The following is a 25,606-nucleotide window of genomic DNA, read 5'->3' as shown; positions in this document are numbered from 1 at the left end:
CCCCTCTCTCAACCCCCTCCCTAATACCCACCCATCAGCTAAGCGACGGGTTGGATTTGCTAGTGTGTGTGTATACGAGGTCCGTCTAAAAAGTAACGGGACTGAGCCTGCTGTGTGCCCCACTTATACAACTTGAATGAACAGGTTGCGTCACAGTCTTTCGCAACATTCCAGCAATATACATGATTGGTGATGGTTGACTGCGCTCATTGTGTGATTTTTTACAGGTCGTGCTTTACACGTTGTCTTGTCTGAGTCGTCGCGCTATGAGTCGTGAGCAGAGAGCCAATCTGAAGTTTCTTGGAAGAAACGGCCAAGACGATCCACGGTCTGGAAGACCTTCAACGAGCAGAACGGCAGACAACATCGAGCATGTGAAGCAGATGGAACGCGCAGATCCTCGACTCACGGTACGGATGATTGCTGAGGAACTTTCCATCAACAAGGACACTGCCTGGCGCATCATCACTGAAAATCTCAAAATGTGCAAGGTGTGTGCAAAGATGGTCCCCAAGCTGTTGTCCGAGGACCAGAAACAGCAAAGAGTCACTGTCTGTCAAGACATTATTGAGCGCCTGAAGGACGATCCAGACCTGCTCAGGAGAGTCATTCCTGACGATGAATCGTGGATATTCGAATACGATCCCGAGACCAAACGGCAGAGTTGTCAGTGGCAAAGTCCGGCATCACCAAGACCAAAGAAAGCAAGCATGTCGAAATCGAAGGTCAAGATGATGCTCAAAGCATTTTTTGACATCAAGGGCATCGTCCACTTCGAGTTTCTACCACAGCGTCAAACAGTGAATCAATACGTGCACAAGGAGATCCTCCGGCGCCCGGAGATCAGTTCGGGAAAAGAGGAGGGCTCTGTGGGAGAACAACGCCTGGGTGCTCCACCATGACAATGCCCCTGCTCACAATGTCCTGAGCATCTGACAGTTTCTGGCGTAGAGGAACGTGCCAGCTCTGGAGCAACCCCCATATTCGCCAGACCTGGCCCCTTGTGATTTTCTTCTATTCTCCAAGCTCAAGGGGGTAATCAAGGGGATCTGATTTCCTGATGTGGAGGCCATCAAAAGGGCCGTGATGACGGAGCTCCGGAGGATTCCAGAAGAATCCTGGGGGTGCATCGAAGCGTGGAAGAAGAGGATGGACAAGTGTGTGAGACTGGAGGGAAACTATTTTGAAGGGGACAAGCTGTGATTTCAATATATTTTTTGGAATAAAATTTCTGTGAAGTCGGTCCCGTTACTTTTTAGACAGACCGCGTATGTATGTATATATATATATATATATATATATATATATATATATATATATATATATATATATATATATATATATATATATATATATATATATATATATATATATATATATATATATATATATATACTGTATATATATATATATATACTGTATATATATATATATATACTGTGTATATATATATATATATATACTGTGTATATATATATATATATATACTGTATATATATATATATATACTGTATATATATGTATATATGTATATATATATATATATAATTCTATAGAAACAGCCGACTATTAATATGAAAGCCGATCGCACCAAGCGGTGAAAGAGCAAACTGTGTACGTAATTGCTGAAAAGAAGGGCCCATGTGAACTGTATTACCATAACTTGCAAAAAAGAGTTTACGGACCGAGCAATGTGTTGCACCCCATGAAGTGATACTTTCTGCACATTCCTAAATCTTTTCTTCATTAAATATAATCGACTGAACAGTTGAAAAAAAATTAAGCTTTATAGTTTATGCTTTGCTTATATAAATACACTTGGTGAAAAAAATTGCGAATTTTCTTGAAATTTTCAGATTTCAGTCTAGATTTCGACACTTACTTAGTCCACGAGATCCGATTCTCAAATCAGATACTGTATAACATTTCGATTATATACTTATAAGTAGTCTGTGAGAGAAGATCACTTTTCCAAATCAAGGCATGTTTGGATAGGCTGAACAAAATGGTGAATTAAGACCCCAGCAGCTGGGTCATTCCATGTCAAATCATCAAAGAATCTGCCGTCATCTCTCAGATTTTTGTAAAACTTTGGGAACCAATTGGGACCCATGAAAAACGGCAAGAACTCAAATATTTTTGCTAACAGCCTCTTAATTAGTGAGATACAGACCAACAAACTTTGGACTAATTAGCACGACGTCGCGAATTCAAATGGCCATATCTCTAAAAGTATAACACCTGGAGAGCTGGTTTTGGTGTCATTTTAAAGGTATTTTCATGCCCTATGAATTTGTCTGGGCAACAATTTCCTACCTCTAACCACAAAAAAGTTATCACAAAATATAAATTTCAATCGTGAATCCCCAAAAAATGTATCCTTCAAATTTCCTCAAATTCATCCCAGAGGTACCTTATGATGTCAAGAAGCTTCCACATAAATTTTGTGATGGGCACTCTAATAGTTTCTGAGATATGAGCAATAATGTACATGTACATATGGCATATAGGTTCGAAAATCAGCATTTGTAATGTATTATACAATCATTCTAACCTAGCCATGACAGGGAACACAGGGAACGACCATGAATTGCTTTGAAGTATCATATACTTTCATTTTCAACTGGGCCTGAGGGGAAGAAACAAGTGCTGCTGTTGCTGCATTGAAGAGGAAATTGAAAGCCTAAGTCAGGTTAGTGAACACTGTGTACTTGAACTCACTTATTGATTGTATAATACATTACAAATGCTGATTTTCGAACCTATATGCCATATGTACATGTACATTGTTGCTCATATCTCAGAAACTATTGGAGTGCCCATCACAAAACTTATGTGGAAGCTTCTTGACATCATAAGGTACCTCTGGGATGAATTTGAGGAAATTTGAAGGATACATTTTTTTGGGGATTCACGATTGAAGTTTATATTTTGTGATAACTTTTTTGTGGTTGGAGGTAGGAAAATGTTGCCCAGACAAATTCATAGGGCATGAAAATACCTTTAGAATGACACCAAAACCAGCTCTCTAGGTGTTATACTTTTAGAGATATGGCCATTTGAATTTGCGATGTCATGCTAATTAGTCCAAAGTTCGTTAGTCTGTATCTCACTAATTAAGAGGCTGTTAGCAAAAATATTTGAGTTCTTGCCGTTTTTCATGGGTCCCAATTGGTTCCCAAAGTTTTACAAAAATCTGAGAGATGACGGCAGATTCTTTGATGATTTGACATGGAATGACCCAGCTCGCTGACAGAGGGCTGACCAAGGATGACACCTTGATAAAGGATAATTAAATAAGGCCATTAATTATCTTCAAAATAGATGTTTTAATTTACCCAAACACCTAATTTTCACTTGTGCACAATTTGGAGTTCCCTTCGTATGTATACAAAGTTTCAGGCTGCTGGGTTTCATGGTTTTGGCGTTATGGAGGAGACGCACACTGACACACACATACAGTGGGATTTTTAATACTGCCACTATAAGCAGCGCTATGCCATACACACCAGTATTAATAAATAACTTTCGTGTACCCCCGCCCTGAACCCCCAGCCTATTAATTGTTTTTTTTTTTACCTCCCAACACTCCTGCATGTTTGGTGTGCCACGTCATCAGTTGTGATTGCTCGTGTCTGCAGCCAGAAGACTTGATGAATATGCAGCATTGCAATCTGCTTTGCCTGCCTGAGAACTACCAAATGAAGTACTACTTTTACCATGGCCTCTCCTGGCCGCAGGTATTCTTGATTTCAAAGAAATTCATAGGAAAGATTGCCACGAATATGCCAACATTTCCCCTGGTTTCCTGAAGCATGCACAATATAATATTTTGTTTTGTTAACCTTAAACTAACACACCACACTCTGTGGTCTAATGACTAGATCGTCCACTTTGCATCTGGGAAGTTGGTGGTTCAAACTCCAGCGGAGTCAGACCAGAAACTTTGAAAAAGAAAAAATGGTCCATTCTGCTTCCTAGCTTATTGCTCAGTATTTAAAAGGATTGAGCATGGACAAACAACACTTGGAAGGAAATGGCAATGTACCTTTAGATACCTTCATGGTCTTGTAAATTCCTCAAGACATTGATTCAACCAATGGTTTCTAAAAATGCTGAATTAACTGCATTAGCAATCGATTATTGTCACTTATTCCTCAAGCTGGCAAGTATACACACTCACCTCTAAGCTGTCTAGCCTGCGTTTGAATCCTGGCGCGGTTATAAGTGGAATCACTCTGCCTGTTTCACAGGCTGCTGCTGACATTACATGGTGGACGTTAAAGATCCCATTGTATCCTTTACAAAAAGTAGGCGAACTATCGTTGGCAACGTGAAGAAATTCCAAATTCCAGCCCTGATTTCCTGAGTCAGAGTGGCGACCCGACCAGGATTGTCACCTTGTAACTGCCTCGGCAACACCAACACTCATCATAGGGCATACTATATGATGACGATTGTTATGATGGAGCTATTTCATCGTTTTCTTTTTTGTTACTGGTAGAGTACCCACCAAAGGGGTGATCTTGTTTCAAGCATGCAATATGTTCTTGTGACGCAAACCTTTATTTGGGCAGTGTAAAGGCAACTGACAGCTTTGTATAGGAAAAATAAATAACCCGAGTTATGTGCATGAAGCAAAAACATACCTACTGCACTTATGATTCAAAACACCTCAATGCACTGGAAAACGTGGGGACAGGAATACTGTCCTGCAAATAGAGGAGACCCTTCCCCACCTCGAGGCGGCGTTACACGATACACATTTACATAGAGAATTTGCATCCCCCCCCCCCACTTCCCCTCTCCCCAAGACCACCGGTAAAGATAAAAACACCACTATACACTAATTTGTGCCATGCTGATCCTATATAGCAAGTCTGGATGTAGTCAGCCCAGCACTATAGGAGTAGCACAACAAACAAACACTGGTCCGTAAATTATAGTAAGAATGAAGGTACTTATTGTATATAAAATGCTGAGGTTAGAATTTGGGAATTGTTTTTTTCTGGAAAAGCACAGCTCACTGAATATTGCTACATGGGATAAAACCCAGGCCCAACATTTTGTCAATCGAGTTGCCTGTGTCACAGGACATTGCTGAAACTTTGGGTGTGAGCCTGTGTTCCTTGGCATTAACAATGATCCAAAGTACAGTGTATTCACTGCTTACCTTATATTTTACTGTGTGTGTGTGTGTGTGTGTGTGTGTGTGTGTGTGTGTGTGTGTGTGTGTGTGTGTGTGTGTGTGTGTGTGTGTGTGTGTGTGTGTGTGTGTGTGTGTGTGTGTGTGCGTGCGCCCATGTGCGCAGTTATCATATGTTGCAGAAGATGAAAAAGGAAAGATTGTCGGCTATGTTCTCGCAAAAATGTAAGTTTTGGCCGTTGCTCGTCAGATCTTATTGTAATTGTTAATTTTGTGTGCACACAAGAAAATATAAATTTGCCGTTGCTAAAGGAACTAGAAAGCATTCGAAGGAGGAGTTGACAATTATGTTTCTCTTCTTATAAGTCATGGTTGTTTTGTGATTTGTAATACTCCAAGGTATTCCAAAAAGACCCGGATAACTTTCGTTGGTAATATATTTAGAACCACAAGTGATAGAATGGCACCCTTTGGTTTATATGATACAGTTTCCGATGCAGTTTCATTGATACAGTTTCATTGGTTCTGTGAAACATTCCTGGACCAGTCGCCACTCCGACGAAAGATACTCGAATGGCTTAAAGATGGGAAACTGCTTGACTAATTTCCCTCAAATTTTACATATGTGCTTGGAGGTACCCATGGGGAGGTCATTGGCACAAAGTAGATTTGCCCCTCGCCCCCCCCCCCAACTCTTCCGTCCTGGTCATCCTCCCACCTACCCTGAAGATGTGGATATAATGCCTAGGTTAGGGTTTTATTAATATTTGTGTGGCTTTGTTGATACCTTAACAAAAAAAGAAAAGAAAAGCTTATTGCATTTCAGTCTCATTCACTCTGGCTTCTGACTTTGACTTTCTCTCCCTGGTTAGTGTCGGCTGTTTTTGATCCTTGGTCACGGCTGCTTTTGATCTGAATACAGATAACCTGACGCGTCTATTTGTCCATTTGGTGGCAGAATAACTCGACAGCACGAGCAGCTCGAATCACTAAATTTGGCACTGAGATTAATATTGTACACACAAACGATATTATCACAATACTCACGTGCTGGCCTATGACCGCAGTGTGAGCAAATATTGCCTTCTACTGTATTTCATTTTGTATTTTTCATCGACATTCACAATATGAAGCTCTGTGCCAAATTTGGCGATTCTCGCTGCTCCCGTTGTCCAGTTATTCTACGAACAAACAAACAAGAAAGCTGTCGCACATCGCACGGGACTTAAGAGATCCAAATAAACAAGTTTTCGAAAATTTGACCTTTCAATTGTTTTACATATTTGATTCTTATGCATAAAAAATTTGGTTGATACATTTTCTAACTGTGGCCTAATAGTTGTTTTACATGTTTCTGATGGCCTTGACCTTTGACTAATTTTGACCCAATTTTCCTCACAAATACAACATGTGCGTACAAACAAGCTGCGCAAGTTTCAATTTTATATGTTGAAAAATTATTGCGGTTTGCTAATAATAAATTCACAAAGTCCTTTTTGATTATAATCGGGAGAGATTGTTGTCATGGAAACCGTTCACATGTTAAAATGGTGAAATTGATCGTTATGATTTTTTTTTTTGGTGAACCATTTTGCAAATCCTGTTCAAATCTCGTCAATAGGATGGGAATTTACAAGTTTGTTATCTTGACCTTTGTCTTTCTGACCTCAAACAATAGGCTTCTTGCTTTTGACTCACTGTTATCCGCAGTGACTAATAATAACTCACTTGGAGAATAACCTTCAATGAAAGAGTTTGCAAAATCCCTGACAATGAAACCGCAAAGGTGCGAGATCACTGGATTTGAATCATTCCTGTTTTTTGAATTCAACTCCAATGTTCAGGTCACAAAATTAGAATGTCTGATGACAGAATCGCCAAGGCTATCTCAGTAAGCTCAAGTCATTGGACACGAGGCAGACAACGTAAGCCTTATGAATAATTATTTGTCAATTTGAAGTTATGTAGTATGGCTCCTGAAAGGTGGGGAAAAACTTCAGCGAAACAGAGGGATTACAATGGAAGCTCGAGGGCAATGTGTGGTCATGCATGCTGTTGCCTATATGTCGACATTAGTCGTGCTGTTGCCGTGTTCAGGCCGCAAAGGATAAACGTCGCTGGAAAGGAAAAGATGCCGGCATCTCATATTTACTTTTGCATTTATTACCTGCAGCCTCGTACACGCTTCCCACGTTGTTGGATTTTTATCAACCAACTGATGTACACTGCAGTGTCTAATTATCTCTGCCACCAAAGATGGACGGAGGTTATGTTTTCACCCTTCGGTCACTGTTTGTGAACAGGATATCTCAAAAAGTTGTCGATGGATTCGGACGAAATTTGGTGTACATGTTGGGTGTGTGCCAAGGACGAAATTATGAGATTTTGGTGGGATTCGGTTCCTGGAAAATTCCACAATCGTGGAAACCAAGGGTCAAGGGAGGAAAAGCGAGGTTTGGTTCCTGGGCTTTGAGCAAATACAGAGGAAGATTGATGGCAGCCTGAAATCAACACGTCACAATTGAAACTAGAAGGGCACTCTGTAGACTGCATGACCACGCAATGCCTGATACACGAGAACATATCAGGCGCAATACATTTTTGAAATATCATTAAATATATCGTTTTTGGCCAAATCTCTCAATGGTGAAGAATCACTTTTAAAATTCTCAGGTCTGCATCCAGATTCTAATCTTCACCAAAATTTAGTGTTGCCGTCCTTGGCCGGTCACCTACACACACAAAATAATTTTAAAAGATTGCTTGAAAATTTTGGACAAAAATTGTGTGACAGACAAACAAACAGACAGACAAACGCTACGGACCAACATACTTGGTAAAAAATTTTTTTAGCCAAGTAACAAACAGACAGAAAGGAGTGAAAACATCACCTCACCTTCGGTGGTGGAGGTTATAAACATGCAAAATTAATGGAAAGCATGTTAACATTGCAATGAACATGTAAATAAAATTAATACAGTGTAAAACTAGAGGGGAAGCACGAGGTAGAGTGCAAAACCTCTGCCGCCAATACTGCTAGGTCACTCAAGTCAACCTGATATCCTATTCATTCAATTTGATGTCAACAGTGCTGAAGTTATAGTTTGCAACTTTCCCTTTTACTTTTAACTTTTACATGCTCAATTCATTCGTCATAACTAGATTCCTTGAGACAGAAATTGATTTTACGTGGGTATATCCACCTGAAGTTCCAAAATCAGCCGCAATTAGTTTTGGCATGTTTTTTGTTGGAAATCACTTAAAACATGTAGAAATGCAAAAAGAATCAATTTTGTTGAAAAAAAAAGTTGCAATTTTTTTTTTCTCCAACAATTTTTTTTTGGGGTGGGAGGGGGGTTGAAAATCACTTAAAACATGTAGAAATGCAAAAAAAAAAAGAAATCGAAATTTTGTTGAAAAAAAAGTTGCAAAATTTTTTTTTCTCTAACATTTTTTTTTTGGGGGGGGGGGTTGGAAATCACTTAAAACATGTAGAAATGCAAAAAAAAAAAATTCAAATATTTTTTCAAATTGGCCGCCATAGCAGCCATATTGGATTTTGGACCAAGTCCGAAATCTAATGGCATGATACTTGGACCAGACCTAACCCCCCACCAAGTTTCATCGAAATCCGTTGAGTTTTTCCGTAATACTGTTCACAAACAAACAAACAAACAGAAAGGGGTGAAAACAGAAACCTCCATCCATCTTCGATGGCGGAGGTTAATAAACAAAACACAAGACTTTTACCTTTGAAATTTATTCCAAAGCTTCGAGGCAGTTGAGGGTAAACATATGGATGACCGCGAAGTGTTTTTTTATTATTTTTTTTGTATACAATGTTGAGGCTCATATAAGAGCTGAAACATACTCATAAACTTCAGGGTGAGGGTAAATGTACTCATTCATACTGTACTCTGCCATTAATAGACAATATCCCCCTTCCGCCACGCGGCGGCGGATAAAAATACAAGACTTATCTCGTAGATGATAATGGTGATGCTGTTATAGGGGAGAGGGTGGAGATTAGAAAGACGTGGATGTAGAACTTGTGATGGCTATTGGATCAGCTCGGTCCCGGGGGGCTGGTGGAATTGTTGGTAAATCTGCAATGATTTCTCCCATTTCCTTTCACTGTTCTCACTCCAAAAGGTAAATCTACAATGGTTTCCTGTACAGCCGTCTACTCAAAGGCATTTTCTTTCATTTGGTCCTTGATCCAAACATTTAGTGATTTTTTTTTTTTCCCCCATCCTTTCAATAAAAGGATCTCTGGACTGGAATGACACTTTTGCGCTTTGTTGGCATGGATATTTGACTCGCGTTTACCGCGCAGTCGATTCATTGATCACATGATGTCCACATATGTTATCCATAGATGCCGCACTTTCACCTCTTGCTAACGTATCTCTTCTTCTTCTTCTTTCGGCTGCTCCCGTTAGGGGTCGCCACAGCGGATCATCCGTATGATCCGCACAGTGATATGGCACACGTTTTACGCTGGATGCCCTTCCTGACGCAACCCTGGTCGCCTCTTACGACACAGGGATATGGTACACCTATTTTAACCGGGGTATACACCGGCCCAGTACACTGGTACTCATTTCGCCGACCTCGGAAGGATGACAGGCTGAGTCAACCTCTTGCTAACGTATCTAACAACTCCATTTTTTTACACAATGTTATAACCTTTCTAAGCCTTTTGGCACAATTAATTTTGTCCATCGTTTTATGTTTGGGCACCGTTATTAACTGGAGTGTGTCTAAAAGATCTTGCAGCTCTGCAATTGTTTGTTCAATGACGATTGTTCAATGTCATTTCTTGTTCAATGACGATTCATTATTAAACTTAGCTTCATTCTCCATATGCTGATTTTGATTCTCCATATGCTCCATATTTTGATTACTGCAATTAATGGTGTGTGAGAAACAAAAAAAGGCTCGTAATGGGAGGTAATCATACACGTGAACGCAAACAGTAACCCATTTCAGCTCAAAAACCACGATTGGCTGAAATGAAATTCCACGATAACTAAATTGGAGCACAATAGTTTGCCCATGATTGGTAAAAACCTGCGATATTAGAACCCACGATATTTCCGGGTTTACTGTATAGCATGATATTTCCAAAAGTTATGAATGAGTCAATTTTCATCCGATTTAACCTGAAAAATTAGCAGCAATTGCATGGTGCGTCAGTAAATTTGGAAACCAAGTATTTTTGAGGTCAAAGGTAAACTCAAGGTGAAACTTCGAAAATCAATTTCAATCTGAAAAATAAACAATTTTCATCCGATTGACCTGAGCTTTGATTAAGATTGTCAATTTTAATGTTAATGAAATTGACAATTTGATGTATCCATGGCAACCATTGGAGAGTGGGTGGATTTTGCAAGTGTCATGCTCTGCACGACGTCTTTTTCTTGTTAATTGCCGGAATCCTGCGGATTTCGGCAATTATGTTGGTTGGTTGTGTGTGTCATTCTGTGTCTGTCTGTCTGTTTGTTTGTGTGTTTGTTTACCCTGTAGCAGCCACACCGTTTCAGCGATCATGACCAAACTGGGCACAGACGTCGGCCATGGTCCAACTTAGACACTTGTCGTTTTTGGTGAATCTAGGTCAAAGGTCAAGGTCACCGAAAAACCAAAATTCTTATTTTCGCAATAACGTCCGCTAAAATGGTCGTATCGACTTCAAACCAAATCCAAAATGTGCATCTTCCAATACTGCATCCAATCATATCTCTCATTGGGGTGTCACACCAACACCCTTCTTAGCGGTCAGGAGTCGAATGTCAGGGGGGTCGGGTCAAAAATTTCAAATTGCGATAAAGACGCCATTTCAAGTCCGATTGACTTCCAAGTTGTGATCATGACCAAACTAAGTGCTTTAACTCATTAAACAGTAGCACTATCGACTTATAAGAACCAAATTGATTTCCAGGTTTTTGTTTTTTCAGAGATCATGGAGATGTGACAAAGTTATTCTGGCAATTCCTTGCTCAACGAGCAATTTCATTTGTTTATTTGTGTGCAGGATATTTCAAAAAGTTGTGGATTTATTCAGATGAAATGTTGTGGGCATGTTGGGTGTGCGACAAGGACGAACTGATTAGATTTTGGTGAAGATCCTGATCCAGATCAGGATCCTGGCAACTTTAATTTAATAAGTGATTCATCACCGTTGAGAGATGGGTCTAAACTGATACATATTATGATATCTCAAAAAGTTGTGGACGGATTCGGATGGAACTTGGTGGACAGGTTGGGTGTGTGACAAGGACGAAGTGATTGATTTTGGTGAAGATCTGAATCAAGGTCTGGACACGAGAATTTTTATTTTATTCTCGAGTGATTCTTCACCATTGAAAGATGGAGCTAAAAACGATGTACAGCATAGCATGATATCTCGAAAATTTATTGGGCCTGATATGTTTGATTGGATCAGGCATTGCATGGTGGAGATATGTGCACTACTGTGTGCCCTTCTAGTTTCAGCTCTTCTGGTTAACATACAAGTCTCCCATCTCTCCAATTACAAAAAATGTAACGTTTGTCGATTATAAAGCACTCAAAATGATGTCAATTTTTTTTTGATAAAATACAACCTAATTTCTCTTTTATTCCTCATTAAACTTTCATTTTTAGCTTGCCTGTTCGAAGAACAGAGAGCTATAGCGTGAGCGCCGGCGTGAGCGTCGGCGTGAGCGTCGGCGTGAGCGTCGGCGTGAGCGTCGGCGTGAGCGCCGGCGTGAGCGCCGGCGTGAGCGTCGGCGTGAGCGTCGGCGTGAGCGTGAGCGTCGGCGTGAGCGTGAGCGTCGGCGTGAGCGTGAGTGTGAAAATGTTAAATTTTTTTGTATTACGGAAAAACTCCTCGACAGATTTTGATGAAACTTGGTGGGGGGGGGGTTAGGTATGGTCCAAGGATCATGCCATTAGATTTTGGACTTGGTCCCCCCCCAAAAAAAAAGTTAGAGAATTTTTTTTTTTGCATTTCTACATGTTTTAAGTGATTTCCAACCCCCCCACCCCCTCAAAAAAAAATTGTCAGAGAAAAATTTTTTTTTTGCATTTCTACATGTTTTAAGTGATTTCCAACCCCCCCCCCAAAAAAAATTGTTAGAGACAATTTTTTTTTTGCATTTCTACATGTTTTAAGTGATTTCCAACCCCCCCCCCAAAAAAAAATTGTTAGAGAAAAGAAAATTTTTTTTTTTTGCATTTTTACATGTTTTAAGTGATTTCCAACCCCTCCAAAAAAATTGTTCGAGAAAATTTTTTTTTTTTTTGCATTTCTACATGTTTTGTGATTTCCAACCCCCCCAAAAATTGTTAGAGAAAATTTTTTTTTGCATTTCTACATGTTTCAAGTGATTTCCAACCCCCCCAAAAAAATTGAGAGAAATTTTTTTTCAACTTTTCAACAAAATTTCGATTTCTTTTTTTTTTCATTTCTGCATGTTTTATGTGATTTCCAACCCCCCCCCCCAAAAAAAAAATTGTTAGAGAAAAAAATTCTTTTTTGCATTTCTACATGTTTTAAGTGATTTCCAACCCCCCCTAAAAAAAATTGTTAGAGAAAATTTTTTTGCAACTTTTTTTTCAAGAAAATTTTGATTTCTTTTTTTTTTTGCATTTCTACACGTTTTAAGTGATTAGGATTTCGACGAAACTTGGTGGGGGGGTTAGGTATGGTCCATGAATCATGCCATTAGATTTTGGACTTGGTCCCCTCCCCCCCAAAAAAATTGTTAGAGAAAAATTTTTTTTTTGCATTTCTACATGTTTTAAGTGATTTCCAACCCCCCGCCGCCCCCCCCAAAAAATTGTTTGAGAAAAATTTTTTTTTTGCATTTCTACATGTTTTAAGTGATTTCCAACCCCCCCCCCACCAAAAAAAATTGTTAGAGAATTATAAAAAATATTAATTGTTAGACTCGTCTTTTAAAAACGATAAATGTATGAACAGGCGAGCATTGGGTGGCTTTGACAGCAACTCTGGTTTATCTCACCTGGACTTTAGTCAGGTGATCTTATGCAATCAAGCAGTGTCCGTAGGTGAGTGAGTCGGTCATTCAGTGAGTCATTCAGTCCGTAACCACTTCAGTCTTATCGCTTGAACCAAACACACGATTTTGATGAAACTTGGCCACAAGCTTCATACCTGATGCCTAACGAAGGTATATTGACCGCATCAAAATCTGCACTCATTATTGGGGGGGGGGGTTTGACTCCCCCTCCCCCCAAAAAAGAGGTATTTGCTCTCTAATCCAAGACTACACACACAATTTTGATGAAACCTAACCACAACCTTCACCACTCGTGTTGTACCAAAGTGTATCAACCGCATCAACATCAGGTCAGGTCAGGTATGGGAGCATGTGCCAGAACAGCGCGTCGCTGCGTCCACTTTCCGCCGGTACTCCAGGGGCCTCCGTCTGGCCTTCCCCCAGGCAGATGCCAGGCCCATCGCCATCTCCTTGAGATGCTGGTCAACCTGCTGCAACCAAGAGGCACGTGGACGGCCCATTGGCCTCCTCCACTCACGAGACTCCCTCGCTGAGAGAATCTGGTGAGCAGGATCAGCGTCAGGAAAACGAGCCACATGTCCATATAGCCGCAACTGACGCTCACGGACCATGCAGGTAACAAATCTCATCCGAGTCTCTCTCGGCAACCGCTCGTTGGACACAAAATCTGACCAGCGATAGCCAAAGATTCTCCGAAGAGACCTGGTACCAAAGGAATTAAGTATCCGTCTCAGATCCTTGGTCAGAGTCCAAGTCTCGCATCCATAGAGCAAGACTGGAAGCACCAAGGACCGGAAGACTCGGACTTTCATCCTCCCGCACAGGTACCGGCAGCGCCACACCCCATGATCCAGTGAAGCCATGACTCCCCAGGCCCGACCCAGACGTCTATTGACCTCTGACACACAGCCAGCAGAGACATGAATATCACTGCCAAGGCAAGTGAATCTCTCCATGACCTCAACATCCTCACCACAAACAGACACAGACAGGACAGCAGCATCCAAGATGTCATTGAAAGCCTGGATCTTAGTTTTGATCTTGAATTTATTAAGTGATTCATCACCTGCATCAACATCTGCGGTCATTAAGGGGGTCTACGGGGGAGGTGGGGGTGTGGGTTCTGACCTCCCAAAATAGGTATTTGCTCTCTTCTCCGAGCTATACGCAGAATTTCAATGAGTTTGCATTTTTATGGGCACTTGTACATTTGAAGACTACACCAACATTTAGTTATTGTTGCTACTTTCTCTATCAGTGTATGTATCAACTGTTGACATCGCTTATTTATTTTGGTGCAGGATTTTCTCGACATTATAAAGCTTGTGATACGAGGGGCTCTGGGGCAATCATCAATCTCAAGGGACTGGGTATTTGTTGGCACACTAGTCATTGTTTGTTTTTCTCGTTCATCATAAACTTGCTTGGTACTTGGTACTGTATGTAATGCATTCATTTTATTGACTCAGCATAGCTCGTTTCAGTAAATGCCTCAGAACTTTGCTTTGTCATACAATTGTGGATCCTTATTAAATTGGCCCTTGCAGTGTCAAATATTTATGCAAAGAAGGTCCTAGCTCCAAGATCTCCGAATGCGCTGTGGCCATATTTGGCAAATGGTGCGCCTTCATGCTTTGCAGTAGCCAAATGGGTGACTGACTTTAAGCGTGGATGTGAGTCCCTTTACGATGACCCCATGTCAGGACAAACCGTTGGATGCAACAGACTTATGGACTCTTTCCCAGGTTGAGGCCTCGATTGTGGAGGATTTCTGTTTCTTTATTTTTACAGCGCATGCGCTGTATACAATTGCACCGAGTTTGAAATGTCCCCGCCGGCGTCTACCACGTCTCCCACGTCTCCGGTGTCCCCTGTGTCCCCCCCCCCACGTGCCTCAAGACAGCCAATGACGGCCGTCCGGTAGATGCAGTGCGAAACCTCGACGGAAATGGCGACAATTGACGGAAATACCCGAGTATTTCAATGGAAATTTGTGAAACTAATGTGGTATATATGTGAAAACCATTTAATTTATTGCTTGATGGAAAAAAAACGAAGAAACGTTCCCCTCTCATGTACGAACGAACGAAAGACGTCATTTCCGCCCACCATGGCATTTCGCGCCGAAAGACGTCACTTCCGCCCACCATCGCAATTCGCGCCGATCGCCGAATGCTGAAAGTTAAGTTCTTCTTATGCTATCATTCTTTTGCGGTCCCCTGCCACGCTGTATCGAACAATTTCATTCCTTCTGTTATATATAAAGGTGCTTATCATAATAATAACAAGATTTTTACATTTCAAGTATTAAGTACGCTTTTTAATTGTTTTTCAACTGAAAAAGCATAAATTGCATATTTTGACATTAGTGTACTCATTTGCTTCACCACACGCGCTGTATTGAAGGATTTTACTTGTTTTTTTTAAACTGTACACAGAACTTGGAACTTCTCAAGGCAGCATTTTAGTCATAATCCATGAACACAGGCACATCTTGTGCCACCGCAACATGGGTCCCCAGAAACCTCAGTATTCACGATCAACACCAACGACTGGCATCACATCATGAGCTGCATCACTCATTCGATGCACGTCCAGCCAACTTTATCATTCACCCGTTAACTCGTGATAAAATGTGTCTTCATCTCTAATTTTGGAATAAAATTGCAATCATTGCAATGGAAGCTAAAAGGATCACTGCCACCGAAAAGTTTTTGGACCTATCCCTAAACCTGCAAGATCGTGGCCTTTATTTTTCTGTGATGGCAAAGGAATCCAGCTGATAGACTCTAATGCCCCACAAAGTTACGATTGCAGGGAAATGTTGCACCGGCTTCGTGCAATAATTGTGACAGGCCATCACGGACAAACACTGAGGGATGTTGACCGAAGGTGTGCTTCATGACACGGCATGGCACTTGTGCACAAGTTCCGTGTTACACAGACCGCCATTTGTGACTTTGGCTTCAAGCAGATGGATGACCCCCCATTTGATCCAGACCTGAACTGGCCACTAATGTTTATTGACATTTGAAGATGCACCTGAATGATTGCTGATTCACTCACTGACTGAAACAACTGAGACGTGACGGAGGGAGCAGTTTGCAAACTTCTTTTCATGCCTCCGCACCAAGGGTGCCGGAAGCATTATGTTTCCGGGTTGTCCGTCCGTCCGGATTTTCGTTTACGCGATAACTCAAGAAGCAAATTGTAGAATTTCATCAAACTTGGTAAAAAGGTAAAGTAAGACCGGGCAATTAAGTGATTAGATTTTGGGCCAGATATGATAAAGGTCAACGGTCAAATATGTCAATACTCAAGTGTTCGTGCTGGAGAGCGGAGGCATACCCGTCGACTGCATGCAGTCAAATTACTCTAGTTTTTATATTTATTTGTTTATTTTTTTACTAGCATGTCGGTAATTTGAAGGGCAAACGGAGCAAGTGCATTGAAGTTTATGGACACGATATTGAAAACATAATACTTGGCATGTGTTGGGCTATCTTGAGTATCTCGTTCCTGTAAGTTTTTGAAATCCTCTCGTACTCTGCCTTTTGATGAGAACCTGCAGATTATTTTGAATGATGCAGGTGGAAACGGAGCTTACATCCATCCATCCATTGGGATCATACTCTGTGCAGAGCGTTGGTGCTGCTTAAGCAGTCTCCTTGGCTATTGGGCGCAATCCTCGATGGGTCTCTACTCTAACACAGTACACCAGCATGCTGGCACTCATTTTGCCGACCTCGGAAGGATGACAGGCCGAGTTAACCCCACCTGGTATTAATTCAACAGCTGAGCGGAATTTGAACTCGGGACCCTAGGATCCCAAGCTCACCACCCTAACTATTAAGCCAACACCAGGCATAAACGGAGCTTGCTCGCAATTAAGTTTTCGACTTCAGTTTTCCAGCAGTCATTCCTGTGTAGGGTATTGCGGGAAAGAAAGTCCCACGATTTATTCAGGTTGTACGGAAGTTAAGTTTCCATCAAACAAGTATTCTCGGAATAAAAAATGTGATCGACTAACTTGTTGTTACCTTTGCCTTTTTTGAGCTGTTATGCTTTTTATTTTTCAGTGGGTGAGACAAAATGTTTAAATTTCCATCTTGGCAAGCCATCGAGATTGTCGTTTGGCAATGTACAAATAAAAGTGTTTCTCAACAATGCAGTCCTCTCGGTGAAGGTTATTTTTGTGACAAGCTTTGCAGATCTCTTGTAATTCCTTCTTCCATTGCTTGTTATGTACAGTTGTGAAATTTGCAAACGATGAAAACCTCCAATAACTCCAAAAACCATTAGCACCAAACTGCAAGCATTTACATGTGCAACTTATTTTCCATTGTGTGACGTGGAAGATTTAATTTGTGTGCGTATCCCGTTTCCTTTTAGGGAAGAAGATCCTGATGATGCTCCACACGGTCACATCACTTCCCTGGTATATTATACTTTTGTTCACCATCCCTCACAAACCAGAAATTATTTTCCATTCTGCAGTCAGACTTGAAGCCAACTTGTTCTAAAATCTAAATGCTCTGTCAACACTCAACACTGAACATTGGATTTACATTGGGCCAATGGGAGCTAATATTTTTTTTATGCAATTGAGGCTCAAAGAAGAGAAATTCTAAGGGTAAAGTAGACGAGCGAGCAAATGAAGATTAAATATGCCAACAGTGGCGGGTGACATGTACCAACAACTTTCTGTTCTGTGAATTATGGTAAACTGTAAGTGGGATCATAAAGAAGTAAAAACTTTAAGATGTAAAATAAATGCACGAGCCAAAGGATGGAATAAGAACAGAACATAAAAGATTGGAGGAGAACTGTGAACTGTCAGCAGTGAGACGGGTATGCATGGTGGAGTTGTTACAAAGTTACTAAAAGAGTGTGGTAGTGATGATCCCAAAGCATTTGTGGCCCACCATTCTGTGAATTGCTTTGAAATTCGTAACGTCGTGTGGTTTGGAATTCATTTGGAAGTCGTACTGACACGATGCCCCCATAGGCGGTGAAGCGATCGCATCGCCGTCTGGGACTTGCCCAGAAGCTCATGGACCAAGCATCACGTGCGATGATTGAGAACTTCAACGCTAAATACGTGTCCCTGCATGTACGCAAGAGGTAGAGTGGATTGTTTTCTGATGATGTTTGCGTCCGAAGGTTGTGCCTTCGATTTCGATCTGTCGGCTGGTTCTGTTGGATTGAAATTGCATTTTTGTTTGACTTTTTTTTTCACAACATTGTTCTATAAATGCAAGGGGTTTCATGTTTATAAAGTCATTGTGCAACTCTAAACTTTATATTTCGGATGTATACATGATAGAAGCAAGCAGAAGAAGCAAGCTGTAGATGGCAAATGGAAGCGTAATTCATCTTGTTTTGGTGATATTAATATTACGTTGATGTTTTTTTTAATTTAGATGCTGAAACTGATTGAAAATGGCAACAGTAGAAGAAAGGTTAACTGTGTGTTATGGCTCGCAGAACAGAAGTCCATCACAGCTGGAAGAAAATTTGCAGCTCATTTCAACAAAGACACACTGCATCGGAATTTGATTTTATATTTCAATGAGATTTTAACGAAACTGGGTCGGCGAATGACAAACCATGATGCAGGAGGCCTCAGACACGTGAGGAGACTGTGGCCGTGGTCCAGGAAACATTTGTAAAAGCAGTCCACAAAAGATGTTGCGACACGCATGTAGTGAACTAAATATCCCACAATCATTGTCCTGATCCTGATTTGTTCCGTGCTCCAACTCCTTCACGAGCCTCGACTCTATTAAAAAATAAAACCGCACAGGATTCTCAAAGTTAAATCACATGAACATCCTCACAATATTCAGGTGGTTTAAATGTTCCAGGTACTGCCATGTAAGGATAGATTTCTGTGAAGTTTTGCATTGATCTAAGGCTCATGGTGGAGCAGTTGAAATTAACAAAAAAAAAAAAAAAAACACAATTCCCCTGGATTTCTTGATAAGTTGACATTTTCTGATGAGGCAACATTCCACATCAGTGGCGAAGTCAACCGCCACAATTACCACATGCCAGAAGAAAAACAAAAAACCTCAGGAAGTCTGGCAACATCAAAGACACTCACGACAAATCGATGTCTGGTCTTTCCTCAGGAAGACTCAAATCATTGGGCCTTTCTCATTGGAAGAAGCAACAGTCATCGGTGATCGCTACTATAATGATTACGTCATTCAGATAGCACCTTCCTCCAGCAAGACTGTGCTGCCTGCCAACTATACTTTGAATATGACGGTTCTTGAATGGTGTCTTGCCAGACAAGAGGATCGGTAGATTTTGCCACCTTGTTCGCTTGACCTGTCAACATTGGACTGCATTTTATGCGTTCATGTGAAAACTTTTGTTTACTCATCAAAACCACTGTCTTTGGATGAACCTCAGACTACAATCACAAGTGAAATTCATAAAATTATTCGGCAGCAACCGGAGAATGTTTTCAACGGGTTTGAAAATCTATTTGGATTGTGTATTCCGAATGATGGCGTTTACGTTGAAGCCAAAGAAATTTGAACTGTGTTGAGTAAAAACTTTATGAATCATGCTTTCATGTCATTTAAACTTTGCTTCCATCATGTGTACATCCGAACCTTTTAGTCTCACAAGGACATTATGAACACCCTGTATAAAACTTTTTGATTCTGCTATAAGTCCTTGTTGATTGGCTAACTCGTTGCGCTTTTTAATTTCTTTGTTGCAGCAATCGTGCAGCCCTCCATCTTTACTCGAATACTCTTAAGTTCCAGTAAGTGCTTGCTTGCTCTCTTCCCCATAAACGTCTCTGTGAAGCACGCTGTTCTCATTCTGTTGCCTTGAATTGTTTTTATTTTTGTAGCACGTGTAAAAAGAAACAAATGTTCTAATCACAGTTGTTGAGGTTAGTATGAGCAAGAGTTTTGCTTTGGTGCAACTTTTTTCATAATTGGGTATAGTGCATTTTTTACCCCGTGCGCGCGAAGCGAAAGTGGGGTTAAGCAATTGGTTCACTTTGTCTGTCTGTCTGTCTACAAATATCGGTTTATGATTGAGGAACAACTTGATTTCAATTGAATGTTATATTTTTAACATGGATTGGAAAACAAACCTGTAGTTTAGCAGTACTGTGGCTGAATTTGTCCCGATTGCGCATGCACATAGAGGAGGAGGAGGAGGAGATTGGGACCAAACTCTGTGCAGAGCGTTGGTGCTGCTTAAGCAGTCTCCTTGGCTGTTGGGCACAATCCTGGACGGGTCGTCACTCCAACACAGTATACCAGAATTGGTGGCACTCATTTTTCTGACCTCGGAAGGATGACAGGCCGAGTTAACCCCACCTGGTATTAATTCAACAGCTAAGTGGGATTTAAACTCGGGGCCCTAGGCTCCAAAGCCCACCACCCTAACCATTAAGCCAACACCAGGCAGAGACAAAGACAGAGACAGAGAGAGATTAAAAAAAAAATCCTGATCACGTATGCATAGAAAAAAAAACCCTTCGTTTCGCAGTACATGGACAAAATATTACGGCATTTTATATCGTCTCGGTCACTGAAATTGTCTGCCTGGAGAACCCGCACGTGTCCTTTTTTTTTTTTTCTCGACACTTCACGGGGAGTTCTATGAACTCTCTTGTTGGAAGATGTCATGCCCAGTCATGAAAACAGCAGAATGCAAGTGGGATCGAATAATCCTCTCATTACTTTTGCAGGTACAGTAGTTGTCATCGTTGCTGTTATTTTAATTGGCTGGGTTACCTGATCCTTACAGTGACAATCGGAACTCCAGGTTCTTATTTTTTCTTGACTTTGTGGTCAATTGGCACAAAAACACTCACCGGAAGGCTTTTATCATTTGTTGCATATTTCAATAGTCGACATGTTAGTTCAGTTTTTGGGGTTAAAATATCCATCTTTGTACATTTTTGCAATGAATTGTGGCTAAAGGAAAAAAAAATTTGCATACTTTAAATGTCTGTCAGATCTTGGACACATGTACAGTGCCTATAGAAAGTCGAGACCCCCTTTCAAAATGTTCACCTTTTTGTTGCCTTATAGCCTGTAATTAAATTTCATTGAATCAGACTTTCTCCACCTTTATTTACACATCACCATGTAACCCACAACTTCCAAGTGAAAAAAATTCCACAAATTTCATAAAATTAATGAAAAATACAAAACTAGAATATCTTGGTTGGATAAATGTCCACCCCACTGGGTTAATAATGGGTGGAAGCACCTTTGACAGCAATTACAGCTGTGAGTCTGTTGGGATGGGTTTCTACCAACTTTACACACCTTGATTGAAACATATTTGTCCATTCTTTAGTACAAAACTGTTCAAGCCCGGTCAAGTTGCATGGGGAGTGTTGATGGACAGCAATCTTCAAGTCACGCCACAGATTTTCGATTGGATTTAGGTCGGGGCTCTGACTGGGCCGCTCAAGGATATTTATGTTGTTGTTCCTTAGCCACTCCAGTGTAGCTTTCGCTGTGTGCTTCATGTCGTTTTCATGCTGAAAGGTGAACTTCCATTCCCATTTCAGCTTTCTTGCAGAGGGCAGCAGGTTTTCCTGTCGGATTTTTCCGTATTTTGCCTCATCCATTTTCACTTTGACCTTGACAAGTGGCCCAGTCCCTGCTGAAGATAAACATCCCTATAACATAATGCTGCCACCACCATGCTTCACAGTAGGGATTGTGTTCTTTGGGGGATGTGCTGTGTTGGGTTTTCAACAAACGTAACATTTTGCATTTCGGCCTGAAAGTTCCATCTTGGTTTGGTCAGACCACAAAACGTTTTGCCAAGTGGATTCAGAATCTCCGGAGTGGTTTTTTTTTCATTCCTCAAATGGGACTCAAGGTGAGCTTTTTTGAGTAATGGCTTCCTTCTTGCCACCCTTCTGTACAGGCCAGACTTGTGGAGTGCTTGGGATATTGTTGTCACATGCACACAGTGACCAGTTTTTGCCATAAAGGCATGTAGGTCTTTCAAAGTTGCCATTTTACCACTTGGTGGCCTCTCTGATTAGTCTCCTTGCTTGGTCATCCAGTTTGGAGGACCAACCTGATCGAAGCAGGGTCTTGGTATACCATACATGTTCCACTTCTTGATGATCATCTTGACTGTGCTCCAAGGGATACTCAAAGCCTTTGTAATATTTTTATACCCATCCCTTGATCTGTGCTTTTCCACAACTTTATCCCAGAGGTCTTTTGAAATCTCCTTCATGCTCATGGTTTAGTTTCTGAATCGCAGTTGGGAAGAGTTAGCAGTTGGACGGAGTTGAGAAGAGTGGAGAGTGGGAGAGTTGGAGAGTTGTGGCGGCGGCGAAGGCAGTCGAGAGAGTGTCTGTCGGGGTCCGGAGAGGCTGGAAAAGCCAAGAATCTTTGTGGAGGTCGGCGCTCGTGTCAGAGTCGGGGAGCTGCGGAGAGGGGAGGCCGGTAACGCGACCGAGGTCGCGGTGGAGTCGCTCGTCGCGGGACCCAAGCCAGCGAGATATCCTCATTCCCCCGAGCATCAACAAACCCCTCCTGTTTCCCCCCGCGCTGAGATAGTGTGAGAAGGGGGCCCCGTTCCCACCCCATTCCAGGCAGTGCCAGCGAGGCCCGCGGAGTCGGGGCGCCGCCGCCATTTTGCGGCTCATCACCAGACGGGTAGGCTCGACGCGGTCTCGGCCCCAGGCCCGTCTGCCCCCTTGTCGATGAGGGTGGCCCCTTCCTTTTTCTTTTGCTTTGAGTATATGTGTTGTCGGCGCCGTCTGTGAAGTAAAACTGTATAAGTGTTGCCGTGTGCTCGGTAGTCGGTAGTAGATCTGCATTGTTGCATTTGCTTTTTGTGCAGAATTGTTGTGTTTCTTCTACTTTTACATTTGCTTTTGGTGTATAATTGTATATGTGTGCTTTCCGTTTGCCGCGGAATAAATGTGCTTTATGTTGAACTGTTTTTCCCGTTTCGCTTCGTCTTTTCTTTTATTGAATCTCCATCTTACTTCACGTAAAGGGTTGGTCGTGGGCTAAATACGCCCGATAATTAATTGGCACCGTCGAGGTTGACGATAACACCGCTCGGTTATCCCGATAGTACGGAATGGGTCGCTTAAAGTGGCCCGTGTCCGAAGTCGACCTGCGGCGAGGTGCGATCGCCCGGTCTACCCTCCGTGTGGGTACTTAGGTAGGTCGAATTTGGCGAGCAACCCTATCCCACGCGGGGGGCCGATTGGCACGATCGTGGTGAGGCCGAAAGGCCCACCCGTGACTAGTTCCCGGCGTTAGTCCGAGAGGGTCACGACGGGATTGTCCGTCCGGTGGGCGACGTGCCGCGATTCGAGTTACGTGGCCGCTCGCACGCCGGCGGGCGCGAATCCGCAACACTGGTGTCAGGAGTGGGATACAAACCCATCCCCCTCCTCGCGACACTGGTGTCGGAGAACGGGACAACGGGCTCTCCTGTCTCCAGCTAAATTCACGGGAATCGGTCCAGGGGTGAGAGGAGCGACCCCCGATTCCCTCCAAATTACGAGCGATTCAAATTAACCCTTTACGTGAAATAAGATGGCGTCTCAAGGCGATCGGGAGCCGGGGGTATTAGAAATGGATTTAGAATGTGTAGAATCCATGGTCCAGGATGAAAACCCCATGCAGGAAATGTTGGTTGTGCAGGAACACGAACTCCCCCAACTGAACCCAGAGCCCGAAATAGGTGCGGCGGCGGCCGCGGTGTATATATATACACATACATATATATATATATATATATATATATATATATATATATATATATATATATATATATATATATATATATATATATATATATATATATACACATACATATATATATATATATATATATATATATATATATATACACATACATATATATATATATATATATATATATATATATACACATACATATACATATATATATATATATATATACATATATATACACATACATATACATATATATATATATATATATATATATACACATTTACATATATATATATATATAAATAAATATATATATACACATACATATACATATATATATATATATATATATATATAATGTATATGTATGTGTATATATATATATATATATATATATATATATATATATATATATATATATATATATATATATATATATGTATATGTATGTGTATATATATATATATATATATATATATATATATATGTATGTGTATATATATGTATGTGTATATATATATATATATATATATATATATATATATATATATATATATATATATATATATATATGTATGTGTATATATATATATATATATATATATATATATATATATATATATATATATATATATATATATATATATATATATATATATATATATGTATGTGTATATATATGTATATGTATGTGTATATATATATATATATATATATATATATATATATATATATATATGTATGTGTATATATATGTATATGTATGTGTATATATATATATATATATATATATATGTATGTGTATATATATATATATATGTATGTGTATATATATATATATGTATGTGTGTATATATATATATATGTATGTGTGTGTATATATATATATGTATGTATGTGTATATATATATATATATATATATATATATATATATATATATATATATATATATATATATATGTATGTATGTGTATATATATATATATGTATGTGTATATATATATATATATATATACACATACATATAGTTCGTTCGCGGAAAAGTTCAACAACAAGAAGTTCAGTGCGACAAACGGCTGGATTGACCGGTTCAAGAAAAGACATGGAATCGTCCACAAGAAACTTCACGGAGAGGCAGCGGCGGCTGACGTAGGAGGGAAACAACAATGGCTGGACCACGTGTTTCCGGATCTCGTAGAAGGCTTCACGGCTGATGAGATCTGGAATGCTGACAAAACCGGGTTGTATTTTCGGGCCTTACCAGACGGAACGTTCCTCTTCAAGGGAGATCAGCACTGCGGTGAGAAAAAGCCAAAGGAAAGAATCACGGTGCTTTCGGTATTGGTAAAAGCAAGAATCCACGGTGTTTCAAAGGCGTCAAAACAATTCCAGTTCGCTACAGAGCCAATTCCTCCGCATGGATGACAGGTTTCCTCTTCATTGAATGGCTCGATGAGTGGAATCGCGAGCTTCGGCGTCATGACCAGAAAGCGTTGCTTCTCATCGACAACTGTCCGGCACATCCCCAATCACTTCAACTGTCGAACATTACTGTGGCATTTCTTCCGCCGAACACAACCTCTGTTCTTCAACCGTTAGATCAGGGAATTATCCGTTCATTCAAAGCTCATTACTGCCGTGCCATGCTACGAAAAGTGCTCACTGAGATTGACAACGAGGACGGAGCAATGACAGCGAG

At 40.7% G+C, this 25,606-nt stretch overlaps 1 protein-coding gene across 2 annotated transcripts in view; it reads left to right on the top strand.

The window, feature by feature from the left end:
- NAA10 (N-alpha-acetyltransferase 10, NatA catalytic subunit) overlaps positions 1-25,606 on the top strand; it is a 164,178-nt gene that overhangs the window by 8,344 nt on the left and 130,228 nt on the right. For both annotated transcript variants that reach the window (XM_085870279.1, XM_085870278.1), the window contains exons 2-6: positions 3,642-3,740; positions 5,313-5,371; positions 17,569-17,614; positions 18,185-18,300; positions 19,913-19,957. In XM_085870279.1, the coding sequence (XP_085726405.1) occupies positions 3,642-3,740; positions 5,313-5,371; positions 17,569-17,614; positions 18,185-18,300; positions 19,913-19,957 (365 nt within the window). The remainder of the gene's footprint in view (positions 1-3,641; positions 3,741-5,312; positions 5,372-17,568; positions 17,615-18,184; positions 18,301-19,912; positions 19,958-25,606) is intronic.

This window comes from Eptatretus burgeri, chromosome 2 (assembly GCF_056783735.1).
Source record: "Eptatretus burgeri isolate ZD-2024b chromosome 2, Ebu_testis_v1, whole genome shotgun sequence".
NCBI classification, from domain to species: Eukaryota; Metazoa; Chordata; class Myxini; order Myxiniformes; family Myxinidae; genus Eptatretus; species Eptatretus burgeri.
Note: the sequence above shows the minus strand (reverse complement) of the source record. Positions and strands in the feature narration are given on the sequence as shown.